The sequence below is a fragment of the Chroicocephalus ridibundus genome, chromosome 23, assembly GCF_963924245.1.
Source record: "Chroicocephalus ridibundus chromosome 23, bChrRid1.1, whole genome shotgun sequence".
Taxonomy (NCBI): Eukaryota; Metazoa; Chordata; class Aves; order Charadriiformes; family Laridae; genus Chroicocephalus; species Chroicocephalus ridibundus.
Genome location: NC_086306.1, coordinates 2,545,125 through 2,561,805, shown reverse-complemented (window position 1 = coordinate 2,561,805; position 16,681 = coordinate 2,545,125). Strand labels below are relative to the sequence as shown.

General features: G+C 44.0%; 1 protein-coding gene across 7 annotated transcripts in view; it reads left to right on the top strand.

Moving 5' to 3' along the window:
- LRRTM4 (leucine rich repeat transmembrane neuronal 4) overlaps window positions 1-16,681 on the top strand; it is a 571,952-nt gene that overhangs the window by 474,516 nt on the left and 80,755 nt on the right. For 5 of the 7 annotated variants that reach the window (XM_063358751.1, XM_063358750.1, XM_063358752.1 and 2 more), the window contains one exon: window positions 15,407-15,481. The exons of the other annotated variants lie outside the window; for them this stretch is intronic. In XM_063358751.1, the coding sequence (XP_063214821.1) occupies window positions 15,407-15,481 (75 nt within the window). Of the gene's footprint in view, window positions 1-15,406; window positions 15,482-16,681 lie in introns of those variants that run through there. 7 annotated transcript variants of the gene reach the window in all.

Sequence of the window (16,681 nt, the reverse complement as noted above, 5' to 3'; positions counted from 1 at the left end):
GAAAATTTAAGCTTCAAGTTGAAAGTTTCTCCTTTTTTCTTTTTGTAGCAGACTACGTTAGGACTATTAGGACAAGAGGAAACGGGTTCAAGTTACGTCAGGGGAGGTTTAGATTGGATATTAGGAAACATTTCTTCACTGAAAGGGTTATTAAACATTGGAATAGGCTGCCCAGGGAGGTGGTGGATTCACCATCCCTGGAGGTGTTTAAAAAAAGGGTGGATGGGGCACTTAGGGACATGGTTTAGAAGTGGCTCTTGTCAGGGTAGGCTAAAGGTTGGACTCGATGATCTTAAAGGTCCCTTCCAACCTCAGCAATTCTATGATTCTAATTCTATGATTCTATGTTTTTTTGAGACGCACATACACATCGGGGACAGGAATTCGGCCCTGCTGATTATGCGTTATCCTGACCTGTTTCATGGGGCGAGTAACATTCACAGCAGCAGGAAACCTTTGGATGATTTAGGAACTTGGTACCTCCTGAAAGTCCCTCCGCTGTGTATTTTTCACGTTAGCTAATCAGTTTGGTATGGGGAGGTAATATTTAAACTAGCAGAAAATCATTAGATGATTTACAAAATGGGGAAAACACACGGTGAGACCGTGAGGCTTCTTTTGGAATAGAAAATGATTTAATTATTCTTCGCCGTTCGAAACATTCGTCTTGGTAAAAATTAAAATGATTGTGTCAGGCAGAAAATTGTGTTCCGTGTTAATATTTGCTGTAAATGAACAAATGGCAGAGTGTCAGTTGGTTTCTTTGCTGGACTGAAAAAATGAAATAGGTTCTGTGGTCTTTTTAATACACAGTAGTTTTTCAAAGCTAATAAGGGAATTCTGTAAGCCCGGTTGTGCTTTATATTTTAATTCCAGGAAGTCTGTATCTTTGTCTAGTGGAATTATTCTCTCTTTCCTTTCTCCCTCAGTGCTAGAATTCTTGCTTGGAAGTATTTGCATCTGTGTAAGGTAATTGTTGCCGCAGCGTCTTATCGTACCGCACACTGTACATGGTCATGGGATTTCTGCGCAGAACTGGGGACCTGAGTGGGTTTTCCTGCCTGTTGTCCTGGGTTTTTCCTGTACTGGATTTGGCAGCCTGCCCCCGCGCCCCAGGGATGTAAAATGTTAAAAAAAAAAACCCCAACCTGTCTTGGTTTGCCAGCATTTTGTACTTGTTCCATGTAGCACCGAAACAATGGAGGGCAATAATAAACTCCGGCTTCCTAAAAACTTGAAATACTAGGTGGATATGCATAAAGGATTATTTTTTTTAAAGAAAAATTAGCTAAAAATCAGTAGAATCTGATCATGTCAGTCATAGGTGGACGCACCGTGGATTCTGCTCTTAGCGAAACCTGTGGGACTTAGTTTTGCCGCCGTGCAGCTGGCCATGGGATGGAGAGCAAGGGCAATGTCTAGCACACCGAAGGACACAATTTGGCCGGCAGCGGTAAAAATGAATAATTAGAAGCCTTTTGCATACTGCTCTATTTCCATTTTGTTCTTGCATAAACTGCTGTTTTGAAATTGTTTCTTCAGTAGCCCGGCGTTCAGGCTTAGGGTACTGAGCCAGATAATCAGCTGTCTCTCACAGATTTCTATATGTATTTTTTCAAAGCCAGAAGGAACCTTTAGATAATCCACTTTAGTCTCCTCTCTAACTGCAATATTTCACTTGTTAACCCTAGATGGAGCCCAGAGATCTTTTTCAAGCCCGTTCTGCCTTCACGCACCTGAGGACACAGTCAGTTGTTTTTTTCTCCTCAAAAAGGAGCTAAAACCAGAGGCTGAAGTTAAAACCCAGCCAAAGTGGGACCCCCCCGAAAATAACATGCTGCTGTGCGGAGCATTTCTGTATTTCTTCCCTCCTCCCGCGCGGTGGGTGGAAGCAGGGGGAGAGGAGGGGGGTTTCCAGCTGCCTGCACTGCTTTAATCTCACCATTTGGGGTAATCCATGGGAATGGGGAGGGAGCGGAATGGTTATATTCCGTTTGACCTCAGCTCTGAGGCATTTTTGAACACGACAAATGAAGCCCGGGCAGGGGGAGGGGGCGAGGAGGGCAGAGAAGGCAAACTAGATTAATGGTTGTGCGGTCCCATATGGCTTTCAGACCTTTATTTGGAATCCCCTTAAGGTGATCAAACTACTCCAGCATAAAAGGGATGGGGATTAAAATGGTTCCTGCTCGTTTTGACCTTGTTACTTTAAAAAATATTATAATATAACATAAATAAAAATATTATGTGCTGCGGTACAGCCTGCTGAACTCTAGTTTTCAGGATAAATCTGATGACACCTGAAGAAAAAGATGGATACCAGCCCTTCCCCTGGTAATATGAGGGAAATTTTAACCTTTTGCATGTTACCAGGCGCCCAGTTTTAAACTAGGAGTCTAAATTACAACACTCGATAGGTAAATATTCTTTTGGGGAAAGCACGGCCCAGTTATGGGATACTGGGGTTAATGGCAACTCAGAGCCGGAGTACAGGCGTAGAACCACCTGACAGTGTTGTTGTCACTCTAGTTATCTTTGTTTCAAACCTTTACTTACAATAACTTTTTTTTAATCAGGAGAGAGTACTTGCTTAATCACAGATCTGATATACTAGGCAGCCAGGAATAATGGTATTAATTAAATTTAACCAACAAAGCAATTTAACTAGCGTGCCACACCTGTTCCTCAGTGTTCATTTAATTGTAGAGACAAATGTCTGGTCTTACTCATTCTCTTTCATTTTTTAAAATCCCTCTGTGCTGGGGTAGCCTCAAACTTGCCTCCATATGGCACCACAGAAAGAGGGCTCTAACTGTGATTGAAGGATTGGAGGGTTTTTAGCTTTGAACTTTAATTTTCCTCCCCGACTACGCTACTGTATCACGTCAGGCTCTTCCCTGACATTTGAAGCACCTTTCTATAACCACGTCGCGTGTCCTATGGGGAATCTTTTTAGCCTAGCAGATCCTAGGGACGCTACTGTAATATTGCTTTAATTCTATTATTAGCAAGTTGGTTAAAAGTAGAAAAAACGGAGAGTCCTCTTGTATCCAAGTAGTCAAATGTGTGGTATGAGCAACTACGTATGTGCTTGCTGTCCTTTCTGTTCAGATTTTCACTGGGATGTACATACACATGGAAAGGCTTATGTATGTATGCGTGTAAGACAAAGACATACTGAGGAGTATATTATGTACATTTTAAGGCAGGGGTTTCACAGTAAGTGGGAGGAGGCTTAATTATGTGAGGCCAGCCCTGATTTCAAGCACTAAGCCTGTAGCCTGTGCTCAACCACAAAAACGGAGATTCCTGATGGTGGTGTAATCTAAATCCATTACTGTTACGCGGAGACAATATCCCCCTCAGCAGATTTGTTTAAAACTGGTAATACATTAAAAGCTTTTATATAATGAGAAGGAGTTGAGCACAAAGCTTTTCCGTATATTCTTTACAAAGTGTTTTATTTGTCGTACAAGTTCTGTAAGCAGAGCTGCGTTTGCAGTGGAAGGTCAGAGCGGTGCTAAAGCCCCTTCCAATAGGCAGCTCCAGAAAACTGCAGCTGCCGTTCCCCCGCGACAGAGCTCATTTAGGAATCACTGCAGTGATCAATATGAAGAATTGTTGATTGCTAAGATAAGAGGTGTTTTCTGTAATAAAGATTTTTATTACACTATATGAAGATTAAATATAGTCGGTTGACAGATGGGTTTTCCTCCATCCTTTCCTAGGGCTAATTTTCTGATAATTTCCTAACCACAGAAGCCGTGTGTTATTTCCACTTCAGAAACACCTTTGGCTGCAACCTGCTTTAGGCAATGGAAGAGAAAATGAGTCAACAGTAACAAGCAACTGCTGTGATACTGTTATTCCAGACCCAGGTAGATACTTTACAGCAGATAAAGATGGATATAAAAATAGGCCACTGGAGTTGATTTCCTTTCCCCTTTAAAAACAAAAAATGGCGAGCCATTCCTGTCCTGGGGCTTAAGTAGTGTAGAACACGCAGACATTTGTATCGCTAAGAGCGGGACCAAGAACCACCTGTGGTTCACCCACCATTAAGTTATCCCCAAGAGCTTTCGCTGGAACTAGAGAAATATTTTTTTAGGTGCCCTTCAGTAACAACATCTCAATTACAATGGGGAAAAAAGTTCCCAACCTATTCTTTTTTAATTTCTGTCTTAATCATAGTAACATCTGTTGGCTAGTAGTTCTCAGAATTAAGCCATTAACATTCCCTTCGTTGAGAATAGCTGGTTATTTACAAATTTGCAAGGCCTTAAAATGAGAGATATGTCTTTTTTTGAAGTGTTGCTGGCGATTATAATTAATTCTCTGTCCAGGCTTGTTTGTGCTGCCTGCAGATTGTTCACAGTGTTTAGAATTTTTAATGATATTCTTATAAACTTAGGGGAATGAATAGGTGTTTAGTTTAATTTTTGCATAGGCCGGGAATGCGTTTTCCCCTTTTATTTGCCCTGTTAGTTTTTAGCTCAGCAGTAAAGATATTCTGATACAGTGCTACAAAGTTTGAAACCAGATAGGTACTTTTTTCGGTCCGGTTCCCAATGCATTCAGCCCAAAGTGTTTTTTTTTTCACAGCTAGGAATATTAAACACATAACATCAACGCTTGTAACGGAACAATTCGGTGTTAGCTGTAGCAACGCTGCTTACGCACACTACAGTCTGTAAGGTTTGCCACTCATCTGATTAATTCCACAAATACGGTGCAGAGAGTTTTCTGTGAGACTTTTTAAAGAGAACATATGGATTTTGCTCCTCACTCCCATCTGTCTGCGTATCCTGCATTTTAAAGGAAGAGTACAATAGTGAGATAATGAATTTGGGTTGGCTCGTCTGTTTTCTCAGTGTTTCTTCGCTCTGCCAGGTTTTGTTTCTTTAGACTGTAAACAGCGTAGCTCTGAAATAGCCTCCTTTCTGCCTTTGTGCAGGCAAATGTACAGGTGTATTCACCTGCTTGTATAGAATTCATCCAAGTCAGGTATTTGAGGAACTCCTATTGTGTTAAAAGTTAAACTGCATTAGCAGCGCGCTGCCCTCTGCGTTTATAAATGATTGCTGCGCGCTGCCCCACAGTTATTTCTGTTCCGATTTCCTGTACCAATAATTCCCCATTTCCTGGAATTGTGGGATTGTTTCTGACGTTGCGTGCCCGTTGAACCCAGAAGCCCGTGGAGACACCGTTACGTTATCGAGATGTGCTAAGTGGAAGAGAGAGAACGGGGGTCTGTGGAGAGCTTGCCAAACTCGCCACAGACTCTCTCTTGGCAAAACAAGAAGCGATGGCAGGTTCTATCGCCGCCGCAGGAACAAACTGAGCTGAACACGTACAACAACGACAGACTTGGAGAAGGGAAATTTCATCCAGAAACTTTCACGGCAAGGCCCTGTGCTCTGGAATGTCCTTCACCTCTAGGGTCACCAGTGACCCCTCTCTTGTTGGGGTCTGCTGACCCTTGGGCCGACCTTCTTCTAAAGGCAATAAATAAGGGTAGTAGGGACAGATCTTCTGCGAGCTGTTTATCGGATCAAAGCCGAAGCTGTCCGTTGGGGAGTCAAAGCGTATTTCTCCGAGATGCTTGCAGGTGACGTGCTTACGTGCCGTAGTTTAACTCGCATGTGGAGAGCCTGCAGCTGGATTTAGCTCCAGTGTGAAGGGCCTGGGGCACATGTATAGCCCTGTGCCTGTATGTCATGGACACGAGAAGGAATTCTGTCATATGGGTGTGGTTTTGTGTTACCAGACAAAAATTGTTGGCCTAAAGACTTATGGCGTGTATAAGCTGGAGCCTTTACAGTGCTGTGAAGTTCAGGCTGACACTTAGAGCTGCCACACTCTTCCATGAGCTTGAAAATCCGGGAGCTGAACTAAACCAGGTACGATGCGTTTGCGACGGAAGATGGGAAGTCTCTTGGCACTGCCGAGTCAAGAACAGTGTGTTTGACTTGAAGGAGGTGCCGTGTCGGAACTAGTTTGCCTACTTAATATTTTTATTCTGTGTTTTTGAGATTTTTGTGGGGAAACTGGTAGATCACCAAGCCTGGCTACTTTGAATATTTACCTGTATATTCAAATCATACCAAGTCCAGCTACCTTGACCTGCAACTTGACTGTTCTGAACTCGGTCGTTCAAACCAGATGCATACGTAAAGCATCCAAGAACTTGGGAAAACTGAAAATCCAAATGTGACTCGGAACTGAGTGACTCTGTCCCATCCCCAGTCCATAACGCGGTGGGGACAGCAGTTCTGTGCTGCTGATTTGACCTTTCCATTGCTTACGGTAGGAGCTCTTGAGCGGGCAGCCGTTCTGTCTGTATGTATTCAGAGCGTATATGTCCTTTTCAAAGTTACTGGGTTGTTTATTTTGTTTCCTTGTCAGAATGATCACAGATAGTGCATCTGCTTGAGTTATAACAGCGAGGGTCAGGACTGATAACAGACTATTTTAAGCTACGCTTAACAACAGCCTGTGAAACTGCAAGGTTGTGTGAAAGATAGCGATGGAGGTTTATGGAACTGTGGAGTGAATTATTAACTGACGCTTCTAGCCCAACATGACAAATAAAATTCTATTGCAAAAAGATACTCAATTGTGTCAAGCATTGATTTTTGAAGATGTCTAACAAATGGCTTTGGGGTAAGCACGCTATCTTTCTTAATTTGTCGTGTCTGGTCAGTGAAGTTGGATGGAGAGAGAGCCACCAAATAAAATTAGCGCTTTCTTGCAGTCATTATCTGCACTTTCTTAATCAAAGACTTGGAAGCCCCACCGATTTAAATGTATAATATAGACATATGCAAATTTCAGATATATTTATTTCAGTTTCCTGATAAAATCACTGAAGGACTATGAATCAACTCCAGACACGGCAAAACATATTTTCATCTCAGTGGCGTTGGGTTTTAGTTGGATTTTTGTTTTGTTTTGTTGTGTTTTTAATTGAGATGTATCTGCTTGGCACACTGTTGCCCATTACCATGTCGTTTCATCTGGCAAACAGCCTTTGTTTTGTCCACCCGTAGTAATTAGCCACGATGATATGAAAAGGGGAGGGGAGACTAATTGGAAACTACAATAGCGGAGTTTCTCTTTTGCAAGGCTTGATCCCTGGCTGTGGATCAAAACCAGGAGAGAAGGAAGAGGAGGCACCAAGTCAGCCAAAGAGCATTGCTGCTCCGTGAGGTAGATAATCCTCAAGGATCCAGCTGCCTCCACGAATATCTTCGTGCTGATGGGTAAGATGCGTCATGCATGCTTCTTGCTGATACCGCGGCGTAGGTCGGCTCCTGGAGTCGTGTGATTTTTCACACCCAGCGCGTCTTCTGGTAAGACGGGAGAGCGCTCTCGGAACGCTTCCTTCCAAGCCAAGTTTCCCTCTGCGCGTTCCTTGCCTCGGTCTGCAGCTCCGCGGGGTATTTAAATGCTGGGTCACTTGATGGGTGCATCCACCTGCTGCTTTTTGGCAGCAGGAAAATGGCAGTGCCTTTAATGTATTTACAGTATTTGTACTAAGTGTATTTACTTCAGCAGAGGGAAGGGGGAAGCCTTGCTGCTCTTGGCAGTTTTTAACCCTCTACTACGGAGCATAAGGGTACAACCCCACTTTTCTGCGAACACAGATATGTCATCTGTATTGCACATGATGATACAGATACAGTCTGTGAGGGGCGGAGGAGTGCTTTTATCAGGCAGAGAGATTTATTTCACAAAGGAAATCATTAGAAGCTTTAAACTTGGAGTCATCTTATCCTACAGAGGTACAAGGCATCTCATCATTAACGCTCAATCTGCAGATAATTCAGGAGTAATATCTTACTACAGAAACAGGATGCACGAGAATTTTTCACAATAGTTTGGTAGATGAGAGACTGAGAGAAGTAAGAAGATTAATTACTTTCCAGATAGCATTGTGGTACTTGCCGTCTGCAGTGGTGTAAGTGAGGGAGGGTACGCAGAAAGTCTGCTGGGATGAAATGTAGACGTAAAGGCTGGCTTTCCATCACAGTCACATCTCATTGTTCATTCTTATTGCCGTGCTCAGAGTGTGAGAGAGAAGGTGATTCACTGTTCTGCAGCGTTGGTATTGTTTGTAACTCCTGGAATGAATTAAAAATGGAGTGTGTCTTACTTTGGCTTTTCATGTTCAAAGAGGGTACTGTCACAACCTCCTTAATCGTGGTGGCTTGAAATCTGTTTTAAACTTTATTCTCCTCTGTGTTTGAGTGTCAGAATAATACTGTACACAGGTGTTAGTTACTGGGTGAGCATTGACATTTACAATGCTACTTTTTATATTCAATATTCTGAATTTCTGATTTGATCTAATGGGCAGATAGGGATTGGGGGAAAGATAATATTTTCAGTTGCGACTTATGGACAGGTTTGTAAACACTGAAGTATCCAGTGTTGAGCAAGATAGGTATAAAATTAATTTCTAATGTAGATCAGCTGCTTACAGAGCTGCCCGTGTTTTTCTAGCAATCTGTGTTGTTCAGAGCAGCTCAATCTGATGATGCATCCTGAGACGTCTCTGTCAGCCATGCCGCACAGCGTGGTGCCGAGGGCAGGTACCTGGCATGGGACTGGGACCAGTCTGGTCACACTGGCAGAGCCCACCACGCGCGAGGCTGGGGCTGGGCACGGTGCTGAGCTGGCTGGTGTTGCACCAAGTAGCTCAAAGTGCCTTTGAAGCCTGACTCGTTCAGGTTCTGGTTTGCAACCTGCAGTGGCAGAAGCCGTCCCCAGCAGTCTCTTAGCACAGAATCGTAGAATCCTCTAGATTGGAAGGGACCTTTAACATCATCAAGTCCAACCATCAACTCAACGCTGCCCAAACCACCACTAACCCACGTCCCTCAGCACCACGTCTGCCCGGCTTTTAAATCCCTCCAGGGATGGTGACTCCACCACTGCCCTGGGCAGCCTGTTCCGATGCTTGACAGCCCTTTCCGTGAAGAAATTTTTCCTCATAACCATCCTACACCTCCCCTGGCACAACTCGAAGCCGTTTCCTCTTGTCCCATTGCCTGTTCCTTGGGAGAAGAGAGCGACCCCCCCTGGCTCCCCCCTCCTTTCAGGGAGTTGTGGAGAGCGAGAAGGTCTCCCCTCAGCCTCCTCTTCACCTGTGGAAGGAGTGCCTGAACATCAGCTCAGCATCTCTCAGCTTGCTATGGGGTGTATTAACGTGGCTGGAGATCAATGTGTTGTACCGGAATGGTTGAGTTGATGAGCTGAGGAGACACACCATGCTCAGGTGGCTTTCTGGTGAGTGCAGGAACCTGTTGCTACAGAGTGGTTGCAAGGCTCAGTTGACTTGTAGATATGACTCAGCGACCATAGGAGACATAAATGGACAAACCACAGGCTCCTAAGTGCCTAAAATGTTCTTTACAATGACTTTCAGGAGCTAAAGCCAGGTAAGTCCTTTCAGCAGTTCCATCTGATTTAATGAGATTCTGAGCTAAGGCCATCAGTCAAGAAAGTGCTTGTGAACATTCTGTTTCAAAGAAGCACTTAACTGTATTTTGCTTAATCTACTGTGTTGCTTTTTCCCTGTTCTGTTTTATACCTTGTAATGGCCAATATCTGAGATCTTTTGTCACGGAAAAAAGCACGTGACCTCTGCATGCTAAGAATTATTATTATGGAAGCTGTAGAGAAGTGCACGTACTCAGCAACACAGGATTTAGAGAGAAAAAAAGAATCATGAACAATTTCATTACAAGCTTCATTATTATGCGTCGTAGGAAGGCGTTCATGTGATCTAGTGTTAGTGCTAATCATTCCTGTCCCTTAAAGCAAACCATTTGTCAGATACAGTTCTTCTCTGCTTGGTTTTTCAAGTTTTTGAGGGTGCTGCATCAGTTGTGGCATCCTTTTTATGTAAGCTTTTCTTACAGAAAAGTTGCAAAACACTGTATTAGATGAGCAGAAGTATGGGCAATTTCAGAGGAACATGGGGATTTACCTTTTCGGTCTTCTGGAGTGCCCCAAAATGCCAAGGTGAACTCCGTGAACTCCGCAGCATTGTAGAGCCAAATCACCTGAAATTTCTGACTGCTTTCACTTAAATTTTCTTTGCAAGCTACTATTCCTGTCCAGCAGCAGCTATGAGAAAAGGTATCACACAGATGGGAATTAAACCTCTGGGAATTGCAACCAAAAGAGAATTGACAGCCCTGGGACCTCACCTTAGGCAGTGGCAGTAATTGGAGTAAGCCGGGTTTCCCTGCGTGTGAACCCTCTCTCTGTTGAACCACGTTCATTAGAACTGGAAGCTCTCGCTACTTTCTGCAAAGCTTTTCCGTGCAGTCAGGGCTCTGTGTGTTTAGGGTCAGGATTACAGTCCTGGAATCATTGAATGGTTCGGGTTGGAAGGGACCTTAAGGATTATCCCGTCCCACCCCCTGCCCTGGGCAGGGACACCTCCCACCAGCCCAGGTTGCTCCAAGCCCCGGCCAACCTGGCCTTGAACCCCTCCAGGGATGGGGCAGCCACAGCTTCTCTGGCCAACCTGGGCCAGGGGCTCACCCCCCTCACAGCAAACAATTTCTTCCCCAGATCTCATCTCAATCTCCCCTCTTTCAGTTTGAAGCCATTACCCCTCGTCCTATCACTACATGCCCTTGTAAAACGTCCCTCCCTGGCTTTCTTGTAGGCCCCCTTCACATACTGGAAGGCTGCTATAAGGCCTTCCTGGAGCCTTCACATTATCTTCAGTCTCTACTTCTGGCTATTCATTCCATGAAAAAGAGAAATTATGATGACGGAAGGAAGAGAATTAAAAAGCGAACACCAACGCCCAAAAAAAAAGAAAAAAGAAAGACTTGTCTTTAAAAAGCATGAAAACTGGTAAAACCTGAAACTCACTTAACTTACCTTTTTCTCCCCTAACAAACAAACAGAAATATCAACGCTGATAAATACTTCAAGGGGGGGTGTCAGGAGGACGGGGCCAGGCTCTTCTCAGTGGTGCCCAGGGACAGGACAAGGGGTAACGGGCACAAACTTGACCATGGGAAGTTCCATCTCAAGACGAGGAGGAACTTCTGTGCTGTGAGGGTGGCAGAGCCCTGGCACAGGCTGCCCAGAGAGGTGGGGGAGTCTCCGTCTCTGGAGACATCCCAACCCCGCCTGGAGGCGTCCCTGTGCCACCTGCTCTGGGTGACCCTGCTCTGGCCGGGGGTTGGACGGGGTGATCTCCAGAGGTCCCTTCCCACCCCGGCCACTCTGGGATTCTGTGAAACAACAAGTCTTGGTTTTGCTGTAGTGCCAAAAATGAGAGATCTCAGTCTACATGGTTAAGGAAAGTCCAAACTGCCATACTGCTGGCCATATCCTCTAGAAAGCTGTCGTTGCTGCACCAGCTTCTCTTGAAATCCTGTCCCCAAGTCTCTCTAAGTAGTTCGGGTCAAGATGTTGTAGTTCTTATACAAACGGGTGAATGCCTACTGAAGACACCTAAACGTTGTTACTGCCCAAAGATTACATCTTGTATTGAATGTTAACAGCCGATATATTCCTTGGTATTTATATTCATTTCTATTCCTGGTTGCCTTTACATAATCTCATGAAGCCTTTTTATTTTTATGTAAAAGGAGATTACTGTGGTTAGCAACAACTGACGCCAGCACAGATAAAATGGCTTAAAATAGTCGATAGAAAGGACGAGAAAGACAGTAGCTTGTATAGTGCGTGTAGAAAGTTTCTCTGCATTTACAACTGATTTTTAACAGTGGATAATCTGACTTGCCCCTGTCCCTAGGTGTTTTGGTTTAAGACCTCGTGATTTGGAAATTTTTTTTTCCAGATTTCCCATTGCTTTCAAACACTAAACGAAGGCCCTTACATTGTAAAATGTCTTCACGATGTATTTCAAAAATGTGATGTGACACAGTCCTTTGTAAGAAATTTCACGTCGAGATAGGAGCAAGAAGGGAAGTTTAAGAGTAGAATTGTGAAGTGAATAGCCTAATTTTGATGGTTTCTTACCTACCCTTCTGAAGCAGCTTGAAGACGCTGTTACCCTCAACAAGACAGTAAGCTCGGTGGGCCACTGCTAAACCCAGGAATTTTCATATTCCTCTGAAATTGCACCCCTGAAACTCGCTGTATCAATCAAGTATGAGTTCTCAGGGCTTTGCGAGAACGGTGGAAGGGCTGGGCAGTCCTGCAGGATCTAACCTTAAAGAAGGAGCAGCGTTGCGGACCCAGAGATACATTCTCCAGTACAGGCTTTAGCTCCACTAAAATGAATGGAATTCTCCATTGTTATATTAGCATCGCCGGGAGGACCGACACAAGCGTTTGATGGGATTAAAGCATTTACCTGTCAAACTAAACCGAATCCAGCTCTTTTGAGATCCCCGATTGAGCCTGCTGCCCACAGAATCACGTGAAATGTGTCTTGAGTCATGAATTTTCAGAGCTTGTTTACAGGTAACTTTTTGGCTGTAAGAGAAGAGGAGAGAAGCGCTTCTAGGTTTCTATTTCACAGTGCTCGTCACGATTTTTAGGTGAAAACTCCTGGATGCTTCCCCTGCTGTTGCATCCGTATGAGGGACAGGGTAAAATGGAGTTGACGATGATTGCAATGTATGTTTGCAGGTACTTTTTTCTTCTTGTTGCAGCGGGGCTGACTGAATAAATTGGAGCAATGCCAGAAGGTGCTTCTCTCGTGACAGGGGTTTGTAGTCCTGAAGGAGGTATTTATGTTGTAAAATGTAAAGCATTCGTCATTTTGCAGTGTTCTGTCTCGGTGCGGGCCAGCCTGCCTGCTGCAATGAATTAAATTAATATGTGCCCCACTGAAATGGTTTACACTATAGTAATTGTCACTGGCAACACAATGTTGTTTTTAAGTTGTTATTATGCAGGCACGAGCCCATATGTCATACAAAATTGATATGCTGCATTATGTATACCACCTTCAAATTAACTTGGTATAATATTTGTCTTGTTAAGAACCAGCTATTCTGTGGACGTCGTAAACAAATGTGTCTCCTCAATTTTCCCTATTCAAAAGAGAACGAAAACCCCAAAACACTCCCCCCCTCAAGAGCTGAGGTCTGATTTAATTTAGAACAAATACCTGCACTTTACTTGTTAGCGTTCATCCACAGCATTGCAGAGTAGATCCTAATAATTGAAAGAGAATGAGTTAAAAATTAATAAAGGGAAACATGGAAGGACATAGCAGGCTTTTTTTCCCATGCAATTAGTAAATCTACTTTGAATAATCTAAAAGAGGAGAATAATTAGCTCAGCCCGGTAACTGCCCGTGATTGCTGAGCCTTTGGGGTGGTTCGGGTCCCGTGTTGCAGCCTGTGCCTGGCTCCCCTTTACGCTTCCTCTCCATCACGGAAACAGGCTCCGGGGGGCTGAGCAAAATCGATGATGATTTATTGTTGAGTCACGTACTGTTTCATTGTATTCTTCTTCTGGTGTCTCTTTGCTGTTTTAATGAATATTCAGTTCTGAGAAAGCACGTATCTCTCTAATGCGGGCCGGGTAAGCGGAGTTTGGGTGCAGGCGTCTGACCAAGCCCCGCTGAAATCAGAGCGTCTCTGTCTGCGGCTGTCGGGGAGCTTTGCAGCGGGCCAGGCTGCAAGGAGAATTGAGCCCTGAAAATTTAAATTTCAGGCACAAATTCCTCCTCTCAGTGCCTTTTGTGTTTTTCCGGGAGATCGTTCCAGCTAAGACGCTTTCCTCATCCTGACCATTCCCAATTACCTGCTTTAGACACAGATAATTTACAGATCATTTACATTGCGGCACTTTCTCTCTAAGCGAGGTGATGTGCAAGGGCTGTAGGTTATAGCGGGATCTGAAACAGTGAGATGGTTTACAAGCCTCACATGGCTCTTTTTCATTAACTTTGCTCATTTACAGTGAGGCTTTTATGTGTTTCTTCTTGGTGATAATACTGAAAATGATGGAGTAAGAGAGAGTCCTGTGTTTAATCAAGAGAGCAGCTCATTCTAGCTCACTAAAAGATTTAAGGCTAAGAAATATGGCTGAAGGAGGATTTCTGCTGTCTCTCGCTTGAAGAAAGCGACAGCGGCAACGAAGCAAAGCCCAGTGAGAGCAGGGGCTCTGCGTGCTGAGCAGATGAGTCGCAGGAGCAGCAGGACAGTGGGTACCAACCAGCGTCCCAGCATCGCCCCGACGGCGCGTGGCTGATGCCACTTCGTATGCCAGGACATTGCAAAATCATTAACCGGCCTCTATGCATTTTACAAATATTGCTTCCAATTAGTTTAGTTGCTGTAAGACCCACGTTATTTTATCTTTTAAATATGAACTCCAGGGTCAGAGGAGTGTTATTGGGGGTTTTCTTTTCAATTTCAGGTTTTTCCGTGTCCTTGCAGCGGAAGTTCATATCCTGTTCTGTGATTCTTTTACCGCATCCAACTACCCGTAAGCAGTGAAAAGGCTCCTTCACTGCGTGGCTTTGCTTCTTTGACACCTTTTATTTTTTAGTTTAGTGGCAGTGTGTGCATCTGAAAGAAGGGGTAGTTGGGCCTTGCTTGTAATTTGATTAATTCCCACTGAATCAGGTAATTCCTGCGGGATTGTTCTAGGGGTATAATGTAAAGACCAAGGACCTGTAGGTGACTGTGGTATGGAAGAGTGAACACCTCGGGCTCAGACTAACGGAGGAGTCTGCGGAACACCTTTTGCCACACCAGATGGGTCTGGTACGGCACAGTTGGAGGGCACTGGGTGACCTGTTGATTTCAGTACAGAATACACTTTCTACAAGAAAAGATCTGCCACGGGGATAAATCACCTGCAACCCCCGATCATTTTAGTGACCGAACCTCATATCAAAGAGGTTACTTTATTTCCTTTCTCTCTAGTAACTCTTCTTCATTTAGTCAGTTGTCTAGAAAATACGTAACCATCGTATTTTCACTGCAGCAGTGAATTCCAGAGGTTGACAGCGCTCCCTGCCAAAAATTCCAGATTGCAGGTGTAATTATATTGTTTCAAGGGAGGTGTGCTAAAGAGCTCTTAAAACGATCAAAGACGATGACTTTTAAGATTAAACTCTGACTTTTTACATTATGTGTGTGAGCCGTTTTAACATATTCATTTTATCTTTGATGTTTTCCATATAATTTTACACACCTGCAATGCGGTGTGTGTTCTGGTGACAGTCAAGCCTTTCTGCTATTAAAGGCACCTGTGAGCTGGTGGCTATTAGGGCTGTTAATCCAATCAATTAAAACAACCGCCACCTGTGTCATCACTAGGGTTGAATTAACCAAGTGAGGAGGGGCAGTTCCTGGTGGGTTTTGGCAAAGCCAGCTTTGCTTAATGCGGGGCAGAACGTGGTTTAGTGTTTAGAGCAGAGGAACCTCTGTTTCTCTTGCAGGCTCTGCCAGGCGGCGGGGAGATTGTACACAAAGGCTTTGAACTCTCTGCTCCGGCTTTTCTCCACCCGGCAAAGGTGAGTGCTCATCTCAACGCTCAGCAAATCGCTAACGAACGTGCAAAGTGTTTGAGCTTGTTTCTTTGGGTACAGGACAAAGTTCTGTTCCAGCTTTGTCTTGGAAAAGTTTTGAAGCTTACAGCAGAGTCTGGTCCCTCTAGGGAGGTTTTCCTCAGCTGAAATGTTGCATCGTCCCGACTGATGCAAATAATGGTATGGTCTTTAGTGAGAACAAAGCTTAAGGTTTCAGGACATAGTTTTGACACAATGTACACTTGATGAAAGTTCTGATTGCTAAAAATTCAGCAGTGCTGTTCAGTGAAAGGTGTGATTTTAAGTGCAGGCTCAGAAGTTTGCTTTATGCTGAGCCAATTAAACTATAGCTCTTCTATTCCTTAGTTTACAACAGATACAGTAGTCAACAGTGGAATATACCAAAATGAAACAAAGCTATGACAATAATTAAATCATTTTTGCTTTGTCTTTAAAACGTATGATCAAATGCAAAATGCAAAGCCGGTTTCAGATCAGTTGTATGCTCACTGTAAAAAGCGAAGCCATTTTCCATACCTGTCCTCTGTTGTGTGGAGCCGAAGCAGAACCCTTCCTTCTTCCCCCCTTTGGCCCGGGATACTGAATTAAGGCCTGTGTAGGGCCACCGTGGGCAATCCCGTCTGCAGAAGGAATGCTGTGACATGCTCGTTGGTTTGTAAGATGAAAACTCGAGTATTTGTCGTGTTCTCTACTCCAGTATAAGGATATTCTGGTGGCTTGGGCCACCAGAATGGTCTCTCCCCTGCATCTGGTAGTGGCATGGAAGGCAAATTGCCCTCAGCAAGAATTTTGAGCGTTGGCAACTTGAAAGTCTTTATTTTTGTATAGAATATGTTTTTTCAGATTGGATAGTTAGGCATAGGAAAAGCTTTTACTACTATATTTTCTGAGGCTTTTTCCTCCTGGTTTAGCAGAGCAGAGCCCTAAATATGCAGCTCTTCATGGCAAATGAATTTTGATCTGCCACTCGGTGTACGGAAAGCTTATTGTTACTGCTTTTGGCGTTCTTTGGGAGTTGCTGTTTGTTTTGATGAGCAGAATTCTGGCAAATGGTTTGTATCTCCAGGTGTTGGGGTGTTTTTTTTTTAAACTAAATAAAAATCAAACCTTTGCCACATAGTACCTTTCAGCTGTAGAACTGTATGTGAGATGAGTGCTGTTATT